Raw genomic sequence first — 27,918 nt, forward strand, 5'->3', positions numbered from 1 at the left:
GAGGGAGGAGATTGCTGAGCCTCTGGCAATGATCTTTGCATCATCAATGGGGACGGGAGAGGTTCCGGTGTCATGGTCCCGTCTGGCTGTCCCCCATCTCGCTCCTATCTCCTTGATTATGCCTTAATTCCAGTCATTAGATTCTTAATTGCTGCTAGTTCACTTAATTACAGCACACCTGGTTTCTATCAGAGACTGCAGGATAAGAACTCTGGCATCACAACCACGGGTCGCCAGTTCGTTGGTCTATTCCCGTGTGATAACTTTGTTTCCCAACCGCTTAGTTCTAAGTTCAGCTCTAGTTTCAAGTTATTCTATGAAAACCCCATCTCCATGTCAAGACCCTATATTAGAGCTCCGTGTCAAGATTCCTCCTGGTTATCTGTTCCATGTTCGCCACTGTGCAAGCACCTCCCAACTGTATCTCTGTGCCTGTGTCCTGCACTTGGGTTCGCCCCCAGTCACTCTTTGTAACATCTGGAGGATTGGAGGGTTGCAGATGTTGTTCCCTTATTCAAGAAACGGAGTAGGGATAGCCCAAGAAATTATAGACCAGTGAGTCTTACTTCAGTGGTTGGTAAGTTGATGGAGAAGATCCTGAGAGGCAGGATTTATGAACATCTGGAGAGGCATAGTATGATAAGGAATAGTCTGCATGGCTTTGTCAAAGGCAGGTCATGCCTTATGAGCCTAATTGAACTTTTTGAAGATGTGACTAAACTCATTGATGAAGGTAGAGCAGTAGATATAGTGTGTATGGATTCAGCAAGGCATTTGATAAGATACCTCATGCAAGGCTTATTGAGAAAGTAAGGAGGTATGGGATCCAAGGAGACCTTGCTTTGTGGATCCAGAACTGGCTTGCCCACGGAAGGCAAAGAGTGGTTGTAGACGGGTCATATTCTGCATGGAGGTTGGTGACCAGTGGTGTGCCTCAGGGATCTGATTGGGACCCTTCTCTTCGTGATTTTTATCAATGACCTGAATGAAGAAGTGGAGGGATGGGTTAGTAAGTTTGTTGATGACACAAAGTTTGGGGGTGTTGAGGATATGTAGAGGGCTGTCAGAGGTTACAGCGGGACATCAATAGGATGCAAAAGTGGGCTGAGAAGTGGCAGACGGAGTTCAACCCAGATCAGTGTGAGGTGGTTCACTTTGGTTGGTCAAATATGATGGCAGAATATAGTATTAATGTTAAGAGTCTTGGCAGTGTGGAGGATCAGAGGGATGTTGGGGTTTGAGTCTATAGGATGCTCAAAGCAGCTGCGCAGATTGACTCTGTGGTTAAGAAGGAATACAGTGTATTGACCTTCATCAATCGTGGAATTGAATTTAGGAGCCGAGAGGTAATGTTGTGGCTATATAGGACCCCGGTCAGACCTCACTTGGAGTACTGTGCTCAGTTCTGGTCGCCTCACTACAGGAAGGATGTGGAAATCACAGAAAGGGTGCAGAGGAGAATTACAGGGATGTTGCCGAGATTGGGGACAATTCAATAGGTTGAGTGAACTCGGCCTCTTCTCCTTGAGCGATGAAGGATGAGAAGTGTATAAGATGAGAGGCATTGATCCTATGGATAGTCAGAGGCTTTTTCCTAGGGCTGAAATGGCTAACACGAGAGGGCACAGTTTTAAGGTGCTTGGATGCAGGTATAGAGGAGATGTTAGGAGTAAGTTTTTTTACGCAGAGAGTGGTGAGTGTGTGGAATGAGCTACTGGTGATGGTGGTGGAGGTGGATACAACAGAATCTTTTAAGAGACTCCTGGACAGGTACATGGAGCTTAGAAAAGTAGAGGGCTATGAGTAACCCTAGGTAATTTCTAAGTAAGTACATGTCTGGTACAGCATTGTGGGCTGAAGGGCCTGTATTGTGCTGTAGGTTTTCTATTTTCTATGCTTCTTTGAACACCAAGAACCTTCTGTACATCAACGTTACCATCCAAGGCATACGTTCCCTTTGCACTTCAACCCCTAAAGTGCAACCTCACATGTGCTCTTATTAAACTCCACCTACAATTTCTCTGACTTTTGCATAAATAATCAACTGATTAGTCTGTTGTATCCTTAACCGAAATGGTCCATACTAAGGGAGAATCTAGGAACAGAGGGCACAGCGTCAGATTCTAAGGGTGTCCCTCTTGAACAGAGATGAGGAGGAATTTATTTCACTGGAGGGGGGTGAATCTGTGGAATTCATTGCCACAGACGGCTGTAGAGATCTCTGCATTGAGTATGTTTAAAGCAGAGGTTGATAGAGGTAATTGGGTTCTTGATTAGTAAAGGCGTCAAAAGTTACAGGAAGAAGGCAGAGGAATGGGGTTGAGAGGGAATATCATTCAACCATGATGAAAACGCAGACTCGATGGGCTGAATGGCTGAATTCTGCTCCTACGTCTTATGGTCTAAGAAGAGAACAGAGTCTAGATATGTCTGTGAGGCAGAACAAGGATAGTACAGCATTGGCACACTGGGGCAGGAGCCAGCCGCTCACTTGACTGGCGAACTGGGCAGAGTTTGCCGAAGATGCAGAAAACCTTTGATTCCAGCTGGCAGCTTGGTGGCTCACCCATCAGGGGGTCATGAGGGGCTCACGCTGTAGATCCAAGCTATCAATAGGTTCCAGGAGCAGGTGTGCCATTGGTCAACCCCTTAGAACATGAAAAGTAAATCCTAATGAATTTAGAGTGCAGCCAGTCAGCGATCAATACAGGCTCGGAGGACAGAGAGAGTTCCCAAACTGAGACTTCTCGATCAAGTAACGTCGATGCAGTGCCCATAACTCAGTGCTCAGCAAGTTTGATCCAGTATTGAACTCCACTGGGAAATAGGTTTAAATATTTTAATAGTAATTTTGTTGCTTTCGGCAACTGGAACAGATTTAGAGAGTTACATATGTGCATCGGCGTGAATGAAAGAAAGAAAGAAAGAAATATTTGTCACATCTACATTAAAATGTACAGTAAAATGCATCGTTTATTTTGTATCACACCAATGAGAATTATGCAAGTGCCGTCACACTTCCAGCATCAACAACTCACTGAAGCTAAGCTGTACGTCTCTGGAATGTGGGAGGAAACCGCATCATCCAGGAAAGCCACACGATCATGGGGCGAACGCACGAACTGTTTATAGACAGTGGTGTGAATTCAAACCTGACCAGCAATCGCTGTCTGTCACTGTAAAGTGTTGGCTAACCATTACCTTACTGCACAGCCCTAAAGAGGGAGATCCTCTTGCTGAGAATTCGACAGTGGAGCATTATTTAATTTGGCTGAAAGGACACTTCTCTCTATAAAATGACTTCTTTTACATCCCATATGTGTTGTTACTGACTCTTCTCCGTGGATTGTCACCTTGTCGTGGTGGAGAAGCTGGTGTGGTCCTGTGATCCCGAGAGCAATGCCGTCTGGAGCTATGCTCCTGGTAGGGTTACCCATGGCGGTAAGGCCCAGGGTGAGGTCCCTGACAAAGAACAATCCAACAAAGACCTCAACGGTGGAACAGGTGGACGAAGTTACTTCGAACTCAACGGCTGTGAAGGCAGGTGAAGGCTGCAACAAATCCATCAGCTCCAATCGTCCTGGTTTCCATGCCATTGGAATCAGTTGGTTGATTTGTGGAGTATTATGTGCTTCTTGGAGTGCAACATCAAGTACACGTTAAACAAATACACGCACAGGCGTCTTCACTCTGTGGGCCACTTCTTCAGAACGAAGACCATCATCCTCAACCTCGAGGGATAGCCATGATGTTACTGACAGCATAAATGTCTTCAGCGAGCGGTGCAATGGCGTAGCCACTGCACCCAAGCCGCACTGACACGGGTTTGATCCTGACCTCAGCATGGAGTTTGCACCTTCTCCCTGTGACCCCATGGGTTTCCCCTCTGCGCTTTGGTTTCATGGGAGGTGAATTGACTTGAGTGTGCAGGCGAATAGTAGAGTTTGTTCATGAAGGTAGGGGTGGAGAAGAAAAGGGTAAGAGGGTGACCAGAATGCTTGCATTGATCTGGCAGCTAATCAGACTCCGGATAGAAACCTGGGAAGGGACAGGGCTCTAATCGACACAGGCTGCTGCTGCATGGTTCGATGTGAAGCTCTGCATCACAAGCTGAGGGACCATACTGTGCAGCAGAGGCTGAGCAAGGATCTGGTGACTAGGCATACAGGAGCAGCGTGTGTGTACAGGATGTGAGTGTGGGTGTGTGTGTGTATGGGGTGTGAGTGTTAGTGTGTGTGTGTATGGGGTGTGAGTGTGTGTGTGTGTGTGTGTGTGAGTGTATGTGTGCGCCCCCATGTCGGCCACCCTGCAGAGTGTTATACGGCCAGCTACATCATGGTCGACACTCAGCTGGAGGGTTAGATGAAGAATGCTTTAAGGAAGTGCAAGATCAGACCCAAGGACCTGGAGGATGTTGCTGCTGACCGTACCACTTGGTGACAGCTGTGTAGGGACAGGGTTCGTATTCTGGAGATAGAAAGAACAACCAGAAAGACAACCGAAGAAGTGTGTGTGTGTGTGTGTGTGTGTGTGTGTGTGTGTGTGTGTGTGTGTGCGCGCGCGCGTGCGTGTGTGTGTGTGTGTGTGTGTGTGTGTGTGTGTGTGTGTATGAGCATGTGTGTGTGAGGGTGTGTGTGTGTGAGCGTGTGTGTGTGTGTGTGTGTGTGTGTGTGTGTGTGTGTGTGTGTGCACATGTGTGTCAACAGAACATTGAGAAGCAGAGGAACTAGAAAGCCTGGAGGAAACATTTTACCTCATTAGATTCTGTGTTGGAAGTAATTGACACATTAGACATAACAGATTGAAAATTGAATGCTATTTGCGAGCTATTTACGATGTAAATGAAATAGAAGTTGCCTGCAGCTAGTGCCAGCAAGTCGTTCACATTCAAATTGTTTTCCGCAGCACAACAGTGCTCACTGAGGAACATGGGAGTCTTCTGGCCGCGGTCTGGATTACTGTGGTGTCCGGTGGAATGGGAGTGTGGTATGTGAGAGTGGGGGGAGGTGTACTGGGGCTGCAGTGTGCTGTTGATGGGTGGTGATGGCAGTGTGGTATTGAAGGAGGGTCAGGATGGTGCTGGGGTAGTGTCATGGGGGATACTGTGGTGTGTAATGGGAGTGGTGGTGGGGAACGATGGGTGAGGGTGTGTGGTGCGTTGTTCATCCTAATGCTCTCCTTCTGATGGACCCTGTGGGTTGGACTGATGTTCAGGAACCTCTTAGGTTCCACACCATCAGGTTCCTGAACCAGTGCGGATAACTACACTCACCTCATCTCGGAAATGATTCCACACTTTCAAAGACTCATGTTCTTAGTATTATTTATTCACTTTTCTTTTCTTACAGAAACATCTGCATGATGCTAATGATTTTATTTGCACTTTTTGTTTTCTTTTGTACATTGGTGGTTTGTTAGTCTTTGGAAAGGGAAATGAAGCCATCAGCACTATCTCACTATTCTTTCTCTCCTTTTGCATTAACTGAAACTTGTACATAGATTTCCAAATCTAATTAGTATATGTTATGCAGCACTGTAATGCTGCTGCAAAATAACAAATTCATGACATACTGTACGTCAGTGATAATAATCCTCATTCAGAACGAGCTGCTAGAGGAAGTAGCTGAGTGAGGTACTGTACAATGGCAGCTAGATGGGTACATGGAGGAGTGGAACTTAAAAGGATATGGGCCAAACTCAGGTCATTGTGACTAGCTGGGTGGACTATGTGGGTGACCTGGACTCGATGGGCTAAACAGCCTGTGTCTATTCATATTGCTCTATCTATTCAGCTTGAACATGATTAGGATTCTCAACTTCACACAACTCTGGGCACCTTTGTGCCACTTTATTCTCAAGACTGGCGAAAAACCACCACCACCTCCCACCGATCCTGGACAAGAGACAAAAGATAATGAGACCTGGACTTCCCTGTGCCAGTAGTTATAGACATACAAAATGTTGCTCAAACAACACAGTAAAAAGCAGGCAAGTTATTTTGAACAGGGAAGAATGAAGGGCCTTGTGAGGTTGATAAGTTCAGGTCCAGACCCATATTGGTCACAATGCAAAATCAACGACTTGCCTTTTGATGGAGACAAGTTGAAGGTCAAGGAGAAATTACAACAGGTTTTCAGGAATCCCAACAGATGTTATTATAATGCAGAGTCCAAATGTCAGCATGTATCTAACACTGCAGCTTTCACTCAAGTCCATCTGCAGGGTTGGATATGTGAAACCACCATGCCATGCCCTCTTAAGCTCTGAAAATCTGGTGGTAGTGGTTAAAATCCATCAGCAGAAACACAAATCTTATTTGTCCAGCATAGATTGGGTCTTATGAGGGTACCTTAGGCGGAAAAGGTATCTAGGTCACGTCCTAGTCTGGTCTTCTAGGGAAGCAACCAGGTGGGACGAGTGAATAGAATCACATAAGCTGTGAGTTGGCACAGTACCGAGCCTCAAGTTGCTTTTCCTGATAACACATTGGAAATGCTACAAATAAATCCGTCCGCTGACGTAAACTCCAGGATATTTTAGGCTTTGAAAACTCCAAGAGGAATAGACAATATTTATGTAATTGGTGTTGTGGATGAGAATTAGGGGATTAAAATGTGTGTATATTATTGGAACTGAATAGAAATGATAAAACTGAAAACTTATTACCTGAAAAGTTACCTGAGAAGGGAGGTTGAAGGCCTGATGTTTGTGAGTTTAAGAGTTCAGGCCCAAGGATTGGAGGCCTGGAGGCAGCCTGTCCTATCTTTATAGGCCTGTGAGTGTGAGGGAGTGAGAGGGAATGAAAGGGGTTTGCCTTGCTGTTGTTATTGTTGCTGCTAATATGGTGGTTTTGTTCTGCTGAATATTATGGGTATGCAAGGGTGGTATTGCTATGTGTAGCGACACTTGTGGGCTGCCCCCAGCACATCCTTGAGTGTGTTGGTTGTTAAGGCAAACAATGTATTTCACTGTATACTTTGATATATGGTACTGTGCAAAAATCTTAGGCCTAGGCGCGACTTGATAGCAGCAGTACTCTCAATGGATATGATTAAATATCCCCATTTCAGCTCGATACAGCTAAAAAGCACAACTGCTTCCAAGGATAGCACAGTCAACAAAGATGTCTCAATGCGTTTAAACGAACTATCGCTGCTTAAAACCGATGGAAACAACACCGATTGTGGTAGGAAGTGCCACGTAGGACACCTCAGAGGAAGTGCAGGTGTAGAGTGGGGTTACAAGTGCGTTTAAGGAAACGGGGTTTTAAACTCCCTATACCAACGATCTTGTTGGCGAACGTGCAGTCTCTGGTGAAGAAGATCGATGATCTCAGAGCCAGGGTGCTGTACCAGAGGGACATTAGAACCGCGTGCGTCCTTTGTTTCACGGAATCCTGGTTAACCCATTCCTTACTGGATGCAGCGATTCAGATTGACAGGTTTACTATACACCGTCAGGATAGATCTATAGAGTCTCTCAAAAGCAGAGGTGGAGGAGTATGCCTCATGATCAACTCTTCTTGGTGCATAAATATATCAGTGCTGTCCCAATTCTGCTCAGCAGACCTAGAATATCTAGCAGTAAAGTGCTGTTCTTTTTACCTGCCACGGGGTAATTTCACTGGGGTCATTTTGGTAGCAGTTTACATTCCCCCTCAGGCCAATGTCAATCAGGCTTTAGATGATCTGAGCAATGGGATCAACATGCACGAAATACCGCACCCTAACGCCTTCACCAGTGTTTTGGGAGATTTTAACCAGGTCACTCTGAAAAAATCACTAAGCAATTACCGTCAACAGATCACTTGCAATACCAGAGGAAACAACACACTGGACCACTGCTACACCACCATCAAGAATGCCTACTGTGCTATTCCACGGCCTCACCTCGGGAAGTCTGATCACCTAGCTGTACTTCTACTCCCTGAGTATAGGCAGAGACTGAAGACTGCAGCACCAGCAGTGAGGACCAAGAAGGTATGGACAAGGGAAGCACAGGAGCACCTTCAGGACTGCTTTGAATCGGTGGACTGGACTGTGGTCAGGAATTCATCTTTGAACCTGGATGAGTATGCTGCAGTTGTTACTGACTTCATTAAAACTTAATGTGGATGAGTGTGTCCCTATAAAGACTTACTGTACATTCCCAAACCAAAAACCATGGATGAACCAGGAGGTACGTCGTCTGCTGAAGGCTAGATCTGTGGCATTCAAGTCTGGCGATCCAGGTCTGTACCAGAAAACCAGGTACGATTTGCGGAGGGCTTCTTCAGGGGCGAAGAGACAATTTCGAATGAGCTTGGAGGTGACATCGGACGCATGGCAACTCTGGCAGGGTCTGCAAGACATTACTTCCTACAAAGCGAAACCCAATAGCATGAATGGCAGCAATCCTTCACTACCAGATGAACTCAATGCCTTCTGTGGCCGCTTTGAAAGGGAGAACACAACTACAGCTGTGAAGATCCCTGCTGCACCTGATGACCCTCTGATCTCTGTCTCAGAGGACTGTCTTTGAAGAGACTGAACCCTCGCAAGGCGGAAAGTCCTGATGGAGTACGTGGTAAGGTTCTGAAAACCTGTGCCAATCAACTGGTGGGAGCATTCAAGGACATTTTCAACCTCTCACTGCTACAGGCGGAAGTTCCCACTTGCTTCAAAAAGGCAACAGTTATACCAGTGCCTAAGAAGAATAACGTGGGCTGCCTTAATGACTATGGTCCAGTAGCCCTCACATCTACAGTGATGAAATGCTTTGAGAGGCTGGTTATGACTAGACAGAACTCCTACCTCAGCAAGGACCTGGACCAACTGCAATTTGCTTATCGCCACAATAGGTCAAGGACAGACGTGATCTCAATGGCTCTCCACACGGCTTTAGACCACCTGGACAACAGAAACGCCTACGTCAGGTTGCTGTTCATCGACTCTGGCCCAGCATTTAATACCATCATTCCCACAATCCTGATTGAGAAGTTGCAGAACCCGGACCTCTGTACCTCCTTCTGCAATTGGATCCTCGACTTCCTAACCGGAAGACCACAATCTATGCAGATTGGTGATATCATATCCTCCTCACTGACAATCAATACTGGTGCACCTCAGGGGTGTGTGCTTAGCCCACTGCTCTACAATCTATATACACATGACTGTGTGACTAGGCACAGCTCAAATACCATCTATAAATTTGCTGACGATACAACCATTGTTGGTAGAATCTCAGGTGGTGACGAGAGGGCGTACAGGAGTGAGATATGCCAACTAGTGGAGTGGTGTCGCAGCAACAACCTGGCACTCAACATTAGTAAGATGAAAGAGCTGATTGTGGACTTCAGGAAGGGTAAAACAAAGGAACACATACCAATCCTCATTGAGGGATCAGAAGTGGAGAAGGTGAGCAGTTTCAATTTCCTTGGTGTCAAGATCTCTGGGATCTAACTTGGTCCCAACATATCGGTACAGTTATAAAGAAGGCAAGACAGCTGCTATACTTTATTAGGAGTTTGTAGAGATTTGGCATGTTAACTAATATACTCAAAGGCATCTATAGTTGTACCCTGGAGAGCAATCTCATAGGCTGCATCACACAGGACCGAACACAGGATCGCACAGGACCGAAAGAAGCTGCAGAAGGTTGTAAATCTAGTCAGCTCCATCTTGGGTACTAGCCTACAAAGTACCCAGAACATCTTTAGGGAGCAGTGTCTCAGAAAGGAATCGTCCATTATTAAGGACCTCCAGCAACCAGGGCATGCCCTTTTCTCACTGTTACCATCAGGTAGGAGATACAGAAGCCTGAAGGCACACACTCAGCGATTCAGGAACAGCTTCTTCCCCTCTGCCATCCGATTCCTAAATGGACGTTGAATCTTTAGACACTACCTCACTTTTTAATATACCGTATTTCTGCTTTTGCATGTTTTTATAAATCTATTCAATATACTTGTACTGTAATTGATTTATAATTATTATTTTTATTTTATTTATTATAATTATTTTTCTCTGCTAGATTATGTATGCATTGAACTGCTGCTGCTAAGTTAACAAATTTCACGTCATACGCCAGTGATAATAAACCTGATTCTGATTCTGATTCATATATATAGCTAGGGTGCCGAAGACTTTTACAAGTCTTTGTCAATGTGGAACAGAGAACAAATTTGGAAACCTGGCGGGGAGAAAAGGATATTGGGAATGGCAAAGATGGAGGTCCACGGGAGAGGTGTGGGACAGGTGGTAGAGAAGTGCCAGAGGTGGGAGTGGCATGCACCCAGCCCTGAGACACCAGGCAAGGTCATTTGATTCCAAACGACCTTAAATTGATCATTACAAAATGTCACTCTAGTATCTTTCGCTCTCTCTCCCCCCTCCCTTTCCGTTTTCCCAACCATGACTCCCCTCTACCCGCCCCTTTCCCACTCTCAGTCCACAATAGAAATCCGTATATAGCAGGGTCAGGTTTATCATCCCTCACACATGTCATGAAATTTGTTTGCAGCAGCACTACTACAGGCCTGTGCGAAGGTTTAGGCACCCTTGCTATATTTACAGTATGTGCCTAAATCACATCAAATCTTGCGCCCTGTGATTTAACAGGGGTGGAAATGGTATAAGGGGTTGTAGGAGTACAAAGAAAGTGATTGAAGTTCCCAGTGGAGATATCTGAAGAATATTTAAAAAGCATTGGGAACAGGTTAACCAAGCAAAAACACAAGTCACAGAAGACAACAAGTAACATTAATAATTGCAAGAATTTTGTCAGAGAAAAGGTGGTCCTGAATGAGGTTAAATAAAATACAAATATTAAATGGATTATTTAGTCAAAATGTTCAAATTTCCTGTTGGGACTGGGGCTGAATTACAGGCAGGACAACCTTCTCTGCACGGTCGGTTTATTACTGCTGTCATGTGTACTGGGATACAGCAAAATGTTTTTATTCTGTGTGTCATCCAGACAGACTGCGTCGTCCAGACAGATTGTGCCGTCTATAACTACATTGAGGCAGTAAGAGTAAACAGAATGTGGATGTTTGTTCCAGAGTCTGATAACAGTGAATTGAAGCTGTCCTTGAGCCTGGTGGTATATGCTTTCTGGCTTTTATATTTTCTGCCCAATAGAATGGGGAAGAGAGAATGCCTTGGGTGTGAAGGGACCCTTGATAATGTTGGGTAAATTCATGAGACAGGTGAAAGTGTAGACAGCTGTTAGTGGAGTTAGTGTGATGGACAAGGCTGTGTTTGCAACTTTCACTTCTATCCCGTGGTGAGTAGCCTAATATAGATCATAGCACCTGACTTACATGTAGCTTTACATCCCCACCCAACTCAGCACAACTAACTATTTACCACGACATTGCCAACAGATCTTTCCCATCAACGGAGTGGCACAGTAGTACAGCGGCTAGTGCAATGCTTCACTGCACACCAGAGGTAAGGTCAGGTTCAGCTGCTCCCACTGTCCAGTACAGAGTTTGTACATTCTCTACATGACTGCGTGAGCTTTCTCCTAGTGCTCGGGTTCCCTCCCACACTCCAAAGAGCCACGGGTTAGGGTTAGTAAGTTGTGGGCAGTGGAAGCCACAACTTCCACTTCGTCAACTCAGGTGATGTATTTCTCTATGTGGTTCAATATACATGTGGGCAAGTAAAGGTGATAAAACAGAAAAGGATTTGGGAGTAAAAGAATTAGTTCTGCCGCTCTCACCAGTCGGAGCTTTGCGCTGTTTCTCCATCCGCTCCAAGCTGTTCAGCAAGCCGTCGATGTGGATCTTTATCTGGGTGAGCTCCTTCTTTATTGTCTGTAGATCATCGGCTTTCACTGAAAGACCAAAGAGACAGTAATTTCCATGAGAACCTATCTTCACAGTAAATGGACATTATTTTATATCATATCCATGCTTTACCCTCTAGCTTTATTTTTATATAATTCTTTACTCTTTATAATTGTTAACTGTTGATTGACTCTGTGGTTAAGAAGGCATATGGTGTATTGGCCTTCATCAATCATGGAATTGAGTTTAGGAGCCGAGAGGTAATGTTGCAGCTATATAGGACCCTGGTCAGATCCCACTTGGAGTATTCCGCTCAGTTCTGGTTGCCTCACTACAGGAAGGATGTGGAAGCCATAGAAAGGGTGCAGAGGAGATTTACAAGGATGTTGCCTGGATTGGGGAGCATGCCTTATGAAAACAGGTTGAGTGAACTCGGCCTTTTCTCCTTGAAGCGATGGAGGATGAGAGGTGACCTGATAGAGGTGTATAAGATGATGAGAGGCATTGATCGTGTGGATAGTCAGAGGCTTTTTCCCAGGGATGAAATGGTTGCCACAAAAGGACACAGGTTTAAGATGCTGGGGAGTAGGTACAGAGGAGATGTCAGGGGTAAGTTTTTTACTGACAGAGTGGTGAGTGTGTGAAATGGGTTGCTGGCAATGGTCGTGGAGGTGGATACGATAGGGTCTTTTAAGAGACTTTTGGATAGGTACATGGAGCTTAGAAAAATAGAGGACTACGGGTAAGCCTAGTAATTTCTAAGGTAGGGACATGTTCAGCACAACTTTGTGAGCCGAAGGGCCTGTATTGTGCTGTAGGTTTTCTATGTTTTTATGTTTCTATGTATGTGGCGAATAAAGTTGATCCTTTAGCTTCACGACTGCCACTGGGAAGGAAGTGATAATCTTCTCTGGGCAAAAGCATCTCCAGCAGGGCAATTACACATACAGGTGAGAAGATGCTTGCCTATGGGTCTCACCACACAACAATAACGCCCACTTAATTCTTAGTCAGGAAGTGGCAGGGGAGACCCAATTAAGTAGAAATATTTGGTTTATTTTAAAATGTGGTAGGTGAGGATGAATTGCAAGCTTTCCACATGTATGAGACTACCAAAGTGGTAAAAAAAATAATATTCATCCAATTCTCCTTGTGGGAAGTAGACTTGAAGGTCAGCTGACACCGATAGAGTCTTCCTTAACGATGCTGTAAACAGTCAGGGTCACAGCCCGAAATGTCAGCCCTTTATTCCCCTTCATAGATGCTGCTGGGCCTGCTGAGTTCCTCCAGTATTTTGTGTGTGTTACTCTGGATTTCCAGCATCTGCAGAACCTTTTGTAATACTATCTGTTAACATCTGAACAATATCTGAAAGGATAGACCATAAGACCATAAGACAAAGGAGAAGACAGCCATTCAGCCCATCAAGTCTGCTCCGCCATTTTATCATGAACTGATCCATTCTCCCATTTAGTCCCACTCCCCCGCCTTCTCACCACAACCTTTGATGCCCTGGCTACTCAGATATCTATCAATCTCTGCCTTAAATACACCCAATGACTTGGCCTCCACTGCTGCCCGTGGCAACAAATTCCATAGATTCACCACCCTCTGACTAAAAAATTTTCTTTGCATTTCTGTCCTGAATAGGCACCCTTCAATCCTTAAGTCATGGCCTCTCGTACTAGACTCCCCTACCATGGGAAACGACTTTGCCACATCCACTCTGTCTATGCCTTTCAACATTCGAAATGTTTCTATGAGGTCTCCCCTCATTCTTCTAAACTCCAAGGAATACAGTCCAAGAGCGAACAAACGCTCCTCATATGTTAACCCTCTCATTCCCAGAATCATTCTAGTGAATCTTCTCTGTACCCTCTCCAACGTCAGCACATCCTTTCTTAAATGAGGAGACCAAAACTGCCCACAGTGCTCCAGGTGAGGTCTCACCAGCGCCCTATAGAGCCTCAACATCACATCCCTGCTCCTATATTCTATTCCCCTGGAAATGAATGCCAACATTGCATTTGCCTTCTTCACCACCGACTCAACCTGGAGGCTAACCTTGAGGGTGTCCTGTACGAGGACTCCCAAGTCCCGTTGCATCTTAGAACTTTGAATTCTTTCCCCATTTAAATAATAGTCTGCCCGTTTATTTCTTCTGACAAAGTGCATAACCATACACTTTCCAATATTGTATTTCATTTGCCACTTCTCTGCCCATTCTTCCAATCTATCCAAGTCTCTCTGCAGACTCTCCATTTCCTCAGCACTACCGCCCCCTCCACCTATCTTCGTATCGTCAGCAAACTCAGCCACAAAGCCATCTATTCCATAATCCAAATCGTTGATGTACAATGTAAAAAGAAGCGGCCCCAACATGGACCCCTGTGGAACACCACTGGTAACCGGCAGCCAACCAGAATAGGATCCCTTTATTCCCATGCTCTGTTTCCTGCCAATCAGCCAACGCTCTATCCACGTATGTGACTTTCCCGTAATTCCATGGGCTCTAATCTTGTTAAGTAGCCTCATGTGTGGCACCTTGTCAAAGGCCTTCTGAAAATCCAAATATACAACATCCACTGCATCTCCCTTGTCTAGTCTACTTGTAATTTCCTCAAAAAATTACCAATAAAGCTGCGCCTCCCCCTCTGCCTACCTTCCTATCCTTCCGATACATCGTGTATCCTTGGACGTTCAGCTCCCAGAGACATGCATCCTTTAGCCACGTCTCAGTGATGGCCACAATATCATACCTGCCAATCTGTAGCTGTACGACAAGATCATCCACCTTATTCCTTATGCTGCGTGCATTTAAGTGTAACAACTTAAGACCGGTATTTGGTACTTTTTGCTTTGATTTCACTGCAACTTTATTGTACTGCAACTCATCCCAATGGCTACAAATTTGCCCCATCACCTGCCTGTCTTTCCTGACATCTTTACTGCTCACTATCTTAGATTTATTTCTGTTTTCCCCTTCCTCCGCTCTGTCATTCTGGTTCCCATCCCCCTGCCAAATTAGTTTAAACCCTCCCTAGCAGCTCTATTAAACTTCCCCGCCAGGATATTGGTCCCCTTCGGGTTCAGGTGTAACCGGTCCATTTTGAACAGGTCATACTTCCCCCAGAAGAGATCCCAATTATCCAAGAATCTGAAGCCTTGTCCCCTGCACCAGTCTCTCAGCCACGCATTCATCTGCCTGATCCTACTATTCTTGCCCTCGCTGGCACGTGGCACAGGTAGCAATCCCGAGATTACTACCCTGGAGGTCCTGCTTCTCAGCTTCCTTCCTAACTCCCAGAAAGCTCTCTTCAGGATCTTCAGATAAAGGGACTGTGACACAAATCCTTAAAGGTATGCTCCAAAACAACCTTAAATACATGGTAATTGAAAGAAGAGTCTACTTTTATCAGTCAAAGCTCTGACCCAGTCCTAGTTTAGGAACATATCATGTGCACATAGAAAAGGACAGAATTAATTTCACAAGTAACTTCTGTGACGGGGTCCTGAATTACCCCTATGAACTGTGCTTTTGAAAAGAGAGAGAGAGAGTTATTTAACACCAACATCTTGTTTTTAAGAGAGAGAGAGAGAGAGAGAGATAGAGAGAGAGAGAGAGAGGAAGACAGCTTTGGATGATGTTATGGGTTTTTTGCAGCATGTTTACATTTTTACAAGGACACTGGTTTCAGCTTAGAGAGAGAAGGGAAGAGCTGTTTGATGGACAGTTGGTAGTCAGCATGGTGAGATAAATAGAAGTTCAGCTGTTAGACCTACAGACACATGGTTTTGGACACTGAATGAGCTTTGTTGTGCCCACAGGAAAAGTGGGTTTTGGAGGATCGATCAGATGGATCGATCAGTGGCTCTCGCAGTGTGAACAGGTTGTGACCGGTGGGGAGTTATTTGTGTGTCCAACCCTTGCCTGGGTTGATAATTCCACCACAGAAGAACGGTCCCCTTTGTTGTGGTCACAGTCGGTGACTTCTAAAGGATTTCGGAGGACAACGGGAAGTTCGACAATGTCAGCTCACCTGAAGACTCAAATCTCTCCCTCCCTCTCTCTCCATCACTACTCAACTCAAAACCACAAACTGAACTGAACTTTACCCATCATCATAAGACTATCTATTTACCCCTAGACCTGAAGGAGCTTGATTTTCATATATTTCTACACTTATAATTCATTGCTAACCTGTTTCATTTATCTGCATTTATATTACTATATTGCGTAGTTACTAATAAATACCATTAGTTAATATCAAAACCAGACTCCAGATGTAGTCTATTGCTGCTGGTTTGTTTCTAAAGTGTTACGGTTCGTATCACTTTTCACCTGGATACACTAAAATCAATTGGGGCACGGTCTGTGAACCCCACTCCTGAATGCACCGACACTTACTGGATTATGATCCTGTGAACCCCCTACTCAAGACACTGACTCCACTGGGATAGGGTCTTGTAAACTTTATAACTCAATGCACTGACACCTACTCGGATAGGGTGCTGTAAACCCTCTACACAAGGCACTAACATCTACTGGTATAGGGTTGTGACCCAGATATGGACCTCTTTCAAGGTCTAACAGCTGGCTTGCTTTTGAAGAGAGACTGCTCTTTGTAAGCTTAGATAACAGGTGATGGGTGGCCTGGTGCAAACTCTATTTAATTCCCTCCACACCCACTGCCTCACCCACCTTCTGCAGGCAGGGCAGTGCATGGAGGCCTGCTGAGGAACTTTCTAACCTCCCTCACCTTGGAAGCTTTTGTCAAGCATCTTTCCCCATCCCAGTGGCCCCACCATTCACGCCATGCTCTCTTCTTACTGCTGCCATCAGGAAGGAGATACAGGAACTTTATGTCTCACGCCACCAGGTCCTGGAGCAGTTATTACCCTTCATCCAGCATGGATAACTTCACTCACATCAACTCCAAACTGATTTTCGAAGACTCGACAACTTACGTTCTCAGTATTATTTATTTGTTTGTCTATTTATTTATTTATTTATTTATATTTGCACGGCTTATCTTTTGCACATTGGTTGTTTGTCAGTCTTTGTGCATGTGTAGCTTTTCATTGATTCTGTTGTATTTCTTCGTTCTACTGTGAATGCCTGGAGGGAAATAAATCTCAATGTAGTAATATAATGACATACACTGTACATACTTTGATAATGAATTTACTTTTGACTTTGAACTTCGGAACAGAGCACTCATAACAGACTAAATGGCTAAAACTGACTGAGTGCAACCTACAACTTTGACGAACAGTGTACTCTCCATCAGCAACTGAGGAGTGGTTCGATATCTAGTGTTCCTCCTGGTCAGAGCGAAGCTACTGATGAAATTTCATAGTCAATGGCAGGCACTTGCCGAAAGAACTGAGAGCTCAATAACGTTTTAAAGGAGTGTACAGTTCAGTATTTCACCATCCTGCTGACTCTGTGTTGCTTGGAGATTTCCTTCAACTTCAATTAATGATGCACTAGAGTGATTTAATTCAAGTTGGCAGGATGCTGGGTGTCCAATCTCATATGTTGTAAAATTGAGATCGCGGGTTAAAGCTAAACAGATGGGTTCCTTTCTGCCCCTGCTTTCATTGGGCTCCAATCCGGGAGATAAAATTAACGGCCATTGAAATAAATTGCATTCCATTTCCCAGGAATGAGAAAACAGCTGGAAGTGGAGGTTCACATGAAACTTCCAATTAAAATCTGCTTGGTTCAAAACCTGTAACGTCTTACACTTCTGATGAAAGCTAGTGCTGGACAGAACAGAGGCAGACCAGATCCGGGACGGTAGCATAGTGGTTAGCATTATGCTTTACAGTGCCAGCTGTAAGATTGGTGTTCAATTCCCGCCACTGTCTGTTGGAGTTTGTACGTTCTTTATGTGACCATGTGGGTTTCCTCCAGATGCTCTGCTTTCCTCCCACATTTCAAAGACGTGTGGGTTAGGGTCAGTAAGTTGTGGGCATGCTATGTTGATGCTGGAAGCATGGCAACACTTGTGGGTTGCTCAGCCCAATCCTCGCTGATGTGAATGCAAACAATGCACTTCACTGTCTGTTTCGATGTACTGTACCCATGACAAATAAAACTAATCTTTTAGCTTTAGGTAGTGCTGCTGTCTTGCAGGCTCGACCCTGACATTTGGAGCTGTCTGTGCAGAGTTTACACTTTCTCTCCGTGTCTGCACTGGATGCTCTGCTTTCCGTGCACATCCACGTGGGTTCACTTTCCACAGTAACTTATCCCAGTGCAGGATGGTGGTTGGAGAATCCGGTTGTATATGGATGTGAAAAGAATAGGCCAGAGGAAATAAGTAGGGGAATGGAATTGATGGGATTGCTCCGAGACCCGTCTGAAACGCAGTGGTCTAAATGACCTCCTGCTATGTTGCAAGAAAATATAAGAAGTTATCTGGTGCTGCCAGAGTTGGTAAGTGTTCCCAAGATTTTCCATCTACTTAGAAGTGGGTTCCCTTGGTCTCAGATATGAGGTTAGCGAAAGGTCATGTGCGTGAGATGGGGACAGTCTTTTTCCTAGGGTTGGGGCATCAAAAACGCGAGGACATATCGTAGACTTAGTGAATCAAAGACATGAAGACATAACCTCAGGGCAAGAGGGGAGGGATTTAATGGAAGGGTGGTTCATATATGAACAAGCTGCCAGAGGAAGGTAAACAAACATTACCTAGAAGAAACATACTTGGACAGGATAGGCTTAGGGGGATATTGGGCAAACACAGCAAATGGGATTGACTTAGACTGGTGTCCTGAGGCTGTGCCCTCTTCTCCTAGACTCCCCCCCACCCACCATAAGAAACATGCTTTCTACATCAACTCTGTCTCGACCTTTCAACATTGGAAAAGTTTCAATGAGATATCCTCCCCCATCCTTTTAAATTCCAGCAAGTACAGGCCCAGAGCCATCAAACGTTTCTCATATGATAACCCTTTCATTCTCAGCATCATCCTTGTGAACTCCCTCTGGACCCTCTCCAATGCCAGCACATCTCTTCTTGGATAAGGAGCTCAACACTGTTCACGATACTCAAGGTGAGGCCTCAGCTGTGCCTTATAAAGCCTCAGCATCACGTCCCTGCTCTTGTATTGCGGACCTCTTAAAATGAATGATGTCATTGCATTTGCGTTTCTCACCCTACTATTGCCCAGCATCTACTGTGATGAAGTCCTTTGAGAGGTTGTTCACAGCTGGAATTAACTTTTGTCCAGGCAAGAACCTAGACCCACCGCAATTTGCCTACCACCACAATAGGTCTACAGAAGATGCAATCTCACTGGCTCTTCACAAGGCCTTGGACCACCTCGGTAACAGTAACACCTACATCAGGTTGCTGTTTATTGATTACAGCTCAGTGTACAAGCATTATTGAGGTTACTCAATTCTAATCACCAAAATATGGACCGCTGTACCTCCCTCTGCAACTGGATCCTTGACTTCCTCATCAGGATACCAGAGTCAGTGAGGATCAGAAATAACATCTCCTCCTTGCTGACAATCAACACTGTTGCATCTCAACGATTCTCTACTCTGTCTACACCGATGACTGTGTGGCTAGACACAGTTCAAGTGTCATCTATAAATGTGCTGATGACATAACTGCTATTAGCAGAATCTCAGATGATGAGGAAGCATACGAGAGTGAGACAGATCACTGGTTGAGTGGTATCATCAAGGGGTCAACAATGGAACGGGTGAACTGGATGTGAACTTCTACGAACAATATGTTAATGCAATTATGAAAAAGGCATGCCAGGAGTTATATTTCATTAGGAGCTTCAGTGGATTTAGTACGTCACCAAATACTCCAGCAACTTTCTACAGGGGTACTGTGGAGATCACTGTGACTGACTGCATCACTGTCTGGTATGGAGATGCCAAAGCACGAGTGTAAAAGCTTCAGGTGGTTGTATACTCAGTCAGCGCCACCACAGGCACGAGCCTCCACACCAGTGAGGACATCTTCAAAAGGCAATGCCTCAAAAAGGTGGCATCCATTATTGTCCTTCAACACTCAGGACATGCCCTCTTCACATTACTGCAATCAAGGAGGAGATACAAGAGCCTGAAGGCACACACTCAATGCTTTAAAAACAGCTTCCTCCCCTCTGTCATCAGATCTCCAAAACGTAGATGAACCCACGAACACCATTTGTTCTCTTTCTGCACTACTTATTTTGTTAGATTGCAACATTTTTGAATGTTTATACTGATACTGCAGAACAGCTCATTTCATTACATATGGCAGTGATAATATCCACGTTTCTGATTCTGACTCTGGGCTTTGCAGTGCATCTTATGGAGAATTGATCCTGCCACTGTGGGCTGACAGGGTGGAAGAAATTGGTGGATGTGTAACCCATCAAATGGACCCCTTCACAACAGAAGGTGCTGAGCTTTCCTGAACATTGAATAGAACTGGATTGAATTGACTTTATTTCGTACATCCTCCACATACGTGAGGGGTAAAAATCTTTACCTTACGTCTCCATCTAAATGTGCAACGTGCAATCATAGTAATTAATAATAATTTATAATAAATAGAACAGTCAATGTAACATAGAATACACTCAGATCTGCGTGAGTTAATCAGTCTGATGGTCTGGTGGGAAGAAGCTGTCCCGGAGCTTGTTGGTCCTGGCTTTTATGTTGCAGTACCATTTCCTGGATGGTAACAGCTGCAATAGATTGTGGTTGTGGTGACTCGGGTCCCCAGTGATCCTACGGGCCCTTTTTACACACCTGTCTTTGTAAATGTCCTGAATCATGTGTGTAAAAAATTATTGGGGACCTGAGTCACCCTAGTTGGAGGCAGTTGGAGAGCGTATGCTCACAAGGTAGTAGAAAAGCTTTAAAGGATTAGGAGCTATGCATTCTACAACTGAATATCCTGGCGATAAAATACACCTGTAGAATGCAGCGTTGTTGTGGGTGATCCAGTGGAGAGACGTCAGGAACATTTACTCACTCTCCTATGCCTGATTGCAGTTCTAATCTCAGAACGTCTCCAAGGAGCCCAGCTGGTGGCTGGGGAAGGCATGAGAAATCAGAGTTCTTGCTTGGGTTAAATGATCAATTGCAGCAAAGTGAATGGCTTCACTCAGCAGTGCAAGATTCAGTAGAAGGCAATGTAAACACATCTCTAGTGCTACAGCGGGTACTGCCAGCTTGTCACATTGCAGTCAGAATTACTGCCCACTCCTATGTCAACACGTGCTCACCACTTGCTTCTGACAGGGTCAGGTTAGGATGGGTGCGGTCACATTAGATTTTCCTCAATCAACAAGTCCAGGCCAGGGTTACCAATGCCTCTAGGCTTGGGATATTTCCCTAGCCTGCTGTATGGCAGGGAGAAATGGGCCAAGTTTATGCGGTCTTGGTCTGCAAACAGACCTCAAGCCATCCATTTTGTGGAGATGCCAGTCCTTCAGGGCTATCGTGGAAACTCCAGAAATCCAGAATCAGAATCAGGTTTATTATCAGAATCAGAATCAGAATCCTTTATTATCGCCAAGTATGTGGACACATACAGGGCATTTGATGCCGGTTTCCCTGAGCTCTTGCTGTACAGAATCAAAAAGCAAACAAAACAATAGTGCAAATAATTGTGAACTATATACAATGAGGTATACCTGTGTATGTACAGGTAGACTTGGTTTATAATAGACTAAAATTCAAGTGTTCATAAGACTGATGGCATAAGGAAAGAAACTGTTCTTGTACCTATTTGTCCTGGCATACAGTGATCTAAAGCGCCTACCAGAAGGAAGGTGATTTCCAGGGTGTGATGGGTCTACAATGATGCTGCTTGCTCGCTTCCCGACTCTGGATGCATATAAATCCTTGACATATCATTGACATCTGTTGTGAAATTTGTTGTTTTATGGCAGCACACAGAGCAATACATAAAATATACTATAATTGCAGTAAAAAACTATATATAAAAAAAGAGTAAAAATAGGGAGGTAGTGTTCATAGGCCATTCAGAAATCTGTTAATGGAGAGGAAGAAGCTGTTCCTAAAACATCATGTGTGTGTCTTCGGGCTCCTGAACCTCCTCCCTGGTGGCAGTAATGAGAAGAGGCCACGTCCTGGATAGTGGTAGTCCTTAATGATGGATGCTACCAGCTTGAGGCACCATATTTTGATGATATTCTCGATGTTGTGGTGGCAAATGTCCACAATGGAGCGGGCTGAGTTTGCAATCCTGTGCATTGATGGTGCAGTACCCAGTTAGAATGCTCTCCATGGTACATCTGTAGAAATTTGCTAGAGTCTTTGGAGACATGCCAAATCTCCTCAAACTCCCAATGAAATGTAGCTACTGGCATGCGTTCTTTGTAATTGCATCAATATGTTGGGCCCAGGATAGATCTTCAAAGATGTTGACACCCAGGAACGTTAAGTTTCTTACCCTCTCCTCTACTGATCCGTCGATGAGGACTGGTGCGTGTTCTCTTGACTTTCTCTTCCACAATCAATTTCTTGTTCATACTGATGTTGCTGCAACATCACTCAACCAGCCAATCAACCACACTCCTGTACACCTTCTCATCACCATCTGAGATTCTGCCAACAACAGTTGTGCCATTGCTGAATTTACGGATTCTGCCAACAACAGTTGTGCCATTGCTGAATTTACGGATGCCATTTGAACTGTGCCTAGTCACACAGTCAAGGATGTACAGACAGCAGAGCAGTCAGTTAAGCACGCATCCTTGAGGTGTGCTTTTCTGGACGCAGCTGCAATGAGCAGTCACCAGGGCTTTAGACAAATGTGTTCATCACATCTGCCTTGGACAATTTCTCTTACTCCCTATAAAATTATTGGAGATGAAAAAACAGTTATTTAGGAGGGGAGGGGAGGGAAGATAGGTTTTCCCAAGCACAGGGAAAAGTTTCTGTTGCAACTTAGGAAAGAAGTGCAAAATGGCCCCGTGCTGGTCTGTGGCTGGACCAACCTCACGTAAACTTTTTTTCCCTAAGAGCTGTTTTCACACCTCCAATAATTTTATAGGGAAGATCCACCTCTACAACTCACACAGTCAATTGCAGAGATTTTCCTTTAAGTTCACATTTCCTATTTATCTCAAACACCACTGTGCATAATGGGTTAAATATTAGTTTATTTTAAAGCAGCTAAGTAAGAAAAAGCTGACTTTTCCCTATTTTGCTATGCACTATTAATTTTGTATAATTGCATTTCATAATAGACTTCTCTAAAAAAAACACAAGCATGAAAGCGAACATCTAATGAACGCACCATCTGCTTTCTCTGCAAGTGCACAGGAGCTTCTAATTAAACCTCTTAAATTCCCATTTCAATTATGCAGCCTGAGTAAATCTGAAGCGCCATGGGTTTGGCACCATGGTACTGATTGAACAAGGAAGGAAGCAGACACTTATGATGTTAATAGTTCTGTGTAGTTTTGGGTTGGATCATCAGATGGGGTGCGCAGTTTAAGAACAAGGCTCTGAATTAATTTCTCTTCTGAGGAGTGGGCAGCTCATTGCAGGGCTCGGGTCCGTTCTTTCGACAATGTCTAGAAGGCTGAGAGCTGATCTTATTAGAACATATAAGACTGGCAGGATTTTTAGCGGCGGAGAGGAAGAGAGGGATACTGGGGTCCACCTCCATAGATCCCTCAAGGTTGTTGGGGTTGATTAGAAGGCGAATGGTGTGTTAGTCGTGAGCTGGGGGATTGAGTTCAAGCGCCGTGAGGTAATGTTGCAGCTCTATAAGACTGGTTATTGTGTATAGCTTTGGTCACCCCATTATAGGAAGAATATGGAAGCTTTAAGAGAAGGTGCATCAGAGACTTATCAGGATGCTGCCTGGATTAGAGGACCTGCCTTACGAGGATGGGTTGAGTGAGCTAGGGGTTTTCTCTTTGGAGCAAAGGAGGATGAGACATGACTTGATAGAGGTGTACAAAATGATAAGCAGCACGGATAGAGTGGACAGCTGGCACCTTTTTCCAGGGTGGTAATAGCTAATATCAGATGACATCCTTCTAAGGTGAGTGGCGGAAAGTTAAAGGGAGATGTCAAAGGTAAGTTTTTTACACAGAGTGGGGTAAGTACCTGGAATGCATTTCTGGGGCTGGTGGTAGAGGATGATGCAATAGACTGTTAAATAAACATGTGGATATAAGAAAAATGGAGGTTTATGTGCTGTGTGGAGGGAAGGGCTTTACTAATCATGGAGTAGGTTAAAAGGTTGGCGCAACAATGTGGACCAGAGGGCTTATACTAGTCTATGTTCTATTTGGCATCATGAAAGGGTAGATGCCAAGATGTTTCCACTATTCGGAGATCACAAACATACTAAGAGGCTGGTCAATTAGAATGCAGGCTCAGAGGAATTTCTTCTCAAAGAGTGTGGTGAATCTCAGGAATTATCTGTCCCCAAGACCTGTAAAGGTTAGGTCACTGGAAGTCTTTGAAGTGGAAGTAGACATGTCTTTGAAAGACTGTGGAGGGGTTTGAAGGTTATGGGGAACTGACGGAGAGGATAAACTGAGGCCTCTATAGATCAGCTGTGATCATATTGAATAGAGGGATCAAGTTGCCTACTCCTGTTCGTATTTTCTGGTAATGCATTCAGGATGTTGTAGAATTTGATACAGTTATGAGGGCCATTGATAAGGGGAATTGTCACAGTCATTTTTCCCAAGGGAGGAGAGTTTAAAACTCAAAGTAAGAGAATTACAATGTGAGGGGAAAGACTGAAAAGGGAATGAAGGGCACCGTCTTCACACAGAGGATAGTGTATACATGGAATGAGCTGTCAGAGAGAGTGGTTGAGGCTGGTACAATAATACTTAAAAGACAAACTATATGGATAGGAAAGGTTTACAGGGACATGTGCTGAACTCAGGTAAATGTGATGAGCATGGATGGGCACTTTGGCTGGCATGGAAAAGTTGGGCTGAAAGGCCTTTATCCCTGCTGCATAAATCTTACTTTATGACTCTATTGGCACACATTAAATCCCACCAACCCCACTGTCTTATGTATGCAGTTTGTTCACAAACCAAGCCTCAGTCTGACTCCTTCATTGGAGGAAGCGAATTGGCGGAGGGAAGAAACTCGTAGCTCTTCATCTTAGAAGTAGGGGAAAGCCACAGCAGGGGCAAAGGACCTTGGGAAAAGTGGGGGGAACTCACATGACCTCTCACCACCAATCAGAATCCATCATCAATCACATGATATGTCCACCCCTGCATTACATAGCCATTGGAAAAGGGAGGCTGCAACAAATTCTTGACCAGTAAACGACCTTTGAATACTTTCTTAACAATTTAGTCTTGCCTATGTATGAATTGGGAACAGGAATAAGCAACATGGCCTCTCAAGGCTAAACCACTATTCAATGAAATCATGGCTGATCTCACTGCATCTCAACTCCGCATTCCCGGATATACAGTGAATCATGCATCTCCACCCAAAAGAGATGTGCAGGTGGGATCATTGAATATATACAAGGTGGAGCTTGACAGATATTGAGGTCATTGAGGGTCTGGGTAGAGAGCAGGAATTTACAACAATGCCATGATCTTACTGGTTCTCGGGGCTCACAAGCCTACTTCTGCCACTGATGTTTTTGTGTATGCTGGTAACTATTCGTCATCTTGCTAATCCAGCACCTACCTACCCTGTCCTTACAACACACATCAAAGTTGCTGGTGAATGCAGCAGGCCAGGCAGCATCTCTAGGAAGAGATACAGTCAACGTTTTGGGCCGAGACCCTTCGTCAGGATGAACTGAAAGAAGAGCTAGTAAGAGATTTGAAAGTGGGAGGGGGAGGGGGAGATCCAAAATGATAGGAGAAGACAGGAGAGGGAGGGATGGAGCCAAGAGCTGGACAGTTGATTGGCAAAAGGGATATGAGAGGATAGTCTGTGTCAAAATGTAGTTGAAAAATTGAAGAGCCGAAGAAATTACAGATGGGGAGCAGTGAGAGATGGTTTCACTGAACTCCCGTTGAAGAGAAGATTTAAACTTCTTCAGTGTAAGCATCACCGGAAGAGGCTTCGCAGTAGTGAATTTAAAAATGGAAACATGAGGAAATCTGAAGATGCTGCCTGGCCTGCTGTGTTCATCAGCAACTTTGGTGTGTGTTGCTTGAATTTCCAGCATCTGCAGATTTCCTCTTGTTCACCTTGTCCTTAAGCACATTCAAAAACTCTTCTTTGGGGAGATCACTATGCCCAACATAGCAAGAAACTGCAAGCAGTTGTGGACACAACTCAGTCCATCATGCAAACCTTCCTGGACTTTGTCTACACTTCCTGCTGCCTTGTGACAGCAGCCAACATAACCAAAGACCCCTCCCACCCTGAATACTCTTTCTTCTCCTCTCTCCCATCAGGCAAAAGATACTAAAGCACATACACCAGGCTCAAGGATAGCTTCTACCTATTGTTATAAGACTATTAAATGGTTCCCTGGTGCAGCAAGTTGGACTCTTGACCTTACAATCTAAAATCTTGCACCTTATTGTTTATCTGCACCACACTTTCTCTGTAGCTGCTACACTTTATTCTGCATTGTTACTGTTTTGCTTTGTTCCACTTCAATGCACTGTAATAATTTAATCTGTATGAACAGTATGTAAGGCAAAAGCTTTTCACTGTATCTTGCTATATGTGACAATAATAAACCAATTCCAAAATCAGTGGTACAGCCTCCACTGCAGTATTGTTTTCAATTCTGATTACCTCTGGAGCAAGGAATCTGTATACACTGCCCACTGTCTTGGAAATCAGACAGCATAATCAAAGATCCCTCCCAATGGGAAGAATGTTTGAAAACATGCAGCACCAGACTTAAGTTCAGCTTCTATCCTGTTTTAAGAGTCTTAACAGACATAGAACATAGAACATAGAACAGTACAGCACAGTACAGGCCCTTCGGCCCACAATGTTGTGCCGACCCTTAAACCCTGCCTCTCATATAAGCCCCCACCTTAAATTCCTCCATATACCTGTCTAGTAGTCTCTTAAACTTCACTAGTGTATCTGCCTCCACCACTGACTCAGGCAGTGCATTCCACACACCAACCACTCTCTGAGTAAAAAACTTTCCTCTAATATCCCCCTTGAACTTCCCACCCCTTACCTTGTATTGAGCAGTGGTGCCCTGGGAAAGAGGTACTGGCTATCCACTCTGTCTATTCCTCTTATTATCTTGTACACCTCTATCATGTCTCCTCTCATCCTCCTTCTCTCCACAGAGTAAAGCCCTAGCTCCCTTAATCTCTGATCATAATGCATACTTTCTAAACCAGGCAGCATCCTGGTAAATCTCCTCTGTACCCTTTCCAATGCTTCCACATCCTTCCTATAGTGAGGTGACCAGAACTGGACACAGTACTCCAAGTATGGCCTAACCAGAGTTTTATAGAGCTGCATCATTACATCGTGACTCTTAAACTCTATCCCTCGACCTATGAAAGCTAACACCCCATAAGCTTTCTTAACTACCCTATCCACCTGTGAGGCAACTTTCAGGGATCTGTGGACATGTACCCCCAGATCCCTCTGCTCCTCCACACTACCAAGTATCCTGCCATTTACTTTGTACTCTGCCTTGGAGTTTGTCCTTCCAAAGTGTACCACCTCACACTCCTGCGGGTTGAACTCCATCTGCCACTTCTCAGCCTACTTCTGCATCCTATCAATGTCTCTCTGCAATCTTTGACAATCCACTACACTATCTACAACACCACCAACCTTTGTGTCGTCTGCAAACTTGCCTACCCCCACATCCAGGTTGTTAATAAAAATCACGAAAAGTAGAGGTCCCAGAACAGATCCTGTGGGACACCACTAGTCACAATCCTCCAATCTGAATGTACTCCCTCTACCACCACCCTCTGCCTTCTGCAGGCAAGCCAATTCTGAATCCACCTGGCCAAACTTCCCTGGATCCCATGCCTTCTAACTTTCTGAATAAGCCTACCGTGTGGAACCTCGTCAAATGCCTTACTAAAATCCATATAGATCGCATCCACTGCACTACCCTCATCTATATGCCTCCCCTCAAAGAACTCTATCAGGCTTGTTAGATACGATCTGCCCTTCACAAATCCATGCTGACTGCCCCTGA

The 27,918-nt window shown here is 44.6% G+C and overlaps 1 protein-coding gene across 3 annotated transcripts in view; it reads right to left on the minus strand.

Annotated features, from left to right (window-relative positions):
- The window catches only part of LOC140210390 (RNA-binding Raly-like protein), a 1,435,753-nt gene that overhangs the window by 54,850 nt on the left and 1,352,985 nt on the right, over nt 1–27,918 (minus strand). For all 3 annotated transcript variants that reach the window (XM_072279313.1, XM_072279310.1, XM_072279311.1), the window contains exon 8: nt 11,707–11,820. In XM_072279313.1, the coding sequence (XP_072135414.1) occupies nt 11,707–11,820 (114 nt within the window). The remainder of the gene's footprint in view (nt 1–11,706; nt 11,821–27,918) is intronic.

Source organism: Mobula birostris, chromosome 15 (genome assembly GCF_030028105.1).
Source record: "Mobula birostris isolate sMobBir1 chromosome 15, sMobBir1.hap1, whole genome shotgun sequence".
NCBI lineage: Eukaryota > Metazoa > Chordata > Chondrichthyes > Myliobatiformes > Myliobatidae > Mobula > Mobula birostris.